At 33.0% G+C, this 1,290-nt stretch overlaps 1 protein-coding gene across 1 annotated transcript; it reads left to right on the plus strand.

The window, feature by feature from the left end:
- Positions 1-346: 346 nt before the first annotated feature.
- On the plus strand, positions 347-1,048 carry LOC109592894 (CSC1-like protein 2; the record flags this gene model as incomplete). The annotated part of the gene is made up of 3 exons (XM_020008212.1): positions 347-617; positions 822-949; positions 998-1,048. Coding segments are annotated over 3 exons (450 nt in total), but the record flags the coding sequence as incomplete, so codon positions are not given.
- Between the last annotated feature and the right edge of the window lie 242 nt (positions 1,049-1,290).

Genomic DNA, 1,290 nt, shown 5'->3' on the forward strand with positions numbered 1-1,290 from the left:
GGCTCCGAAATCACTTCGAATTTTTATTACATTTTCTGATATAATATTGATGTATTTGTGCTGTGTAGAAAGTTTGAGCTGATTCCAACTTAATTTTTTTGAGTTATGGCCATTTTAAAAAATCAGCCAAAATCTGAAAAAATCCCTGTGCTATAGCCCATGAAAAATGGCTAAAAAATCACCCCCAATTTTTATTACATTTTCTGATACATATTGATGTCCTTATGCTGTGTAGCAAGTTTGAGCTGATTCTGATAAATAATTTTTTGAGTTATGGCCATTTTAATAATAATTGTCATCACTATTAATAATTATTTATTTTATTATTTAATATTAAATTCTCTAGTATGATTTCAAGTTTGGCTCTAAATATGCTTCTAACCTCGTCATATTCACAATGGCGTCGGCATTAAGTCTGACCACACCTCTCGTCGTACCATTTGGAGCTTTGTTTTTTGGCATCAAGTACCTGATTGACAAGTATAACCTGTTGTATGGGTATAAACCAGTTTATGTGAGTGGACGACAGTACCTTCACAAGTCGGCCATGAAGCTGGTGATGGTGGGCGTGGTCTTTGTTCAATTTGTGACTCTCTTTTATTCAGTTGTAAGAGAAGGTGAGAATTAACATCCATGTCACATGTTTGTCACATGTTAGTCACATGTTAGTCCATGTAATGTGTGTTATTAACCATGAACTAACCTGCTCTACACAATCATACATGAATAGTAACTAATTTAAAAGATCAAGGCTCACTCCATTAATGTTTTACATTCATCATCATCATTATTATTATTATTATTATTTATTATTTTCTCAGGTTCCGTATCTGCTAGATCAATAGTTCTTTTAGTGCTACTGATAGTCACTGGTTTACTGTTATTTGGACTGTTGGTTCTTGGATGGTTCTCTTATCTTTTACCAAAAATAAGAATTAAAATGGGACAGGTTAGTGCAGCGTTACGTATCTCTTACTGTATGGTGGGCATTAATTAGGAATACTCTATATTTGGTTTGAACGAAGAGGAGGAAGACAGAATAGTGGAGGTAAAATTAATATTATTATTAATTAATATTTTGCTGTTATTGTGTAATTTCATGTAATGTGCATACATATACATGACATGAATACCGGTATATGCAGTTTTACCTTATTTGGGCCTCAATGTACATGTGTGTATGTTGCAATGCTCAGCTATCCCAGTTTATTCAATTCATCTGAGCCATTAACTAATTTGTACATATGTGAAATTGCACACCTGTTGTGTGTAATAATAACTCCTTAAAAG

Source organism: Amphimedon queenslandica, unplaced genomic scaffold (assembly GCF_000090795.2).
Source record: "Amphimedon queenslandica unplaced genomic scaffold, v1.1 AMPQUscaffold_3595_Cont24413, whole genome shotgun sequence".
Classification (NCBI taxonomy): domain Eukaryota; kingdom Metazoa; phylum Porifera; class Demospongiae; order Haplosclerida; family Niphatidae; genus Amphimedon; species Amphimedon queenslandica.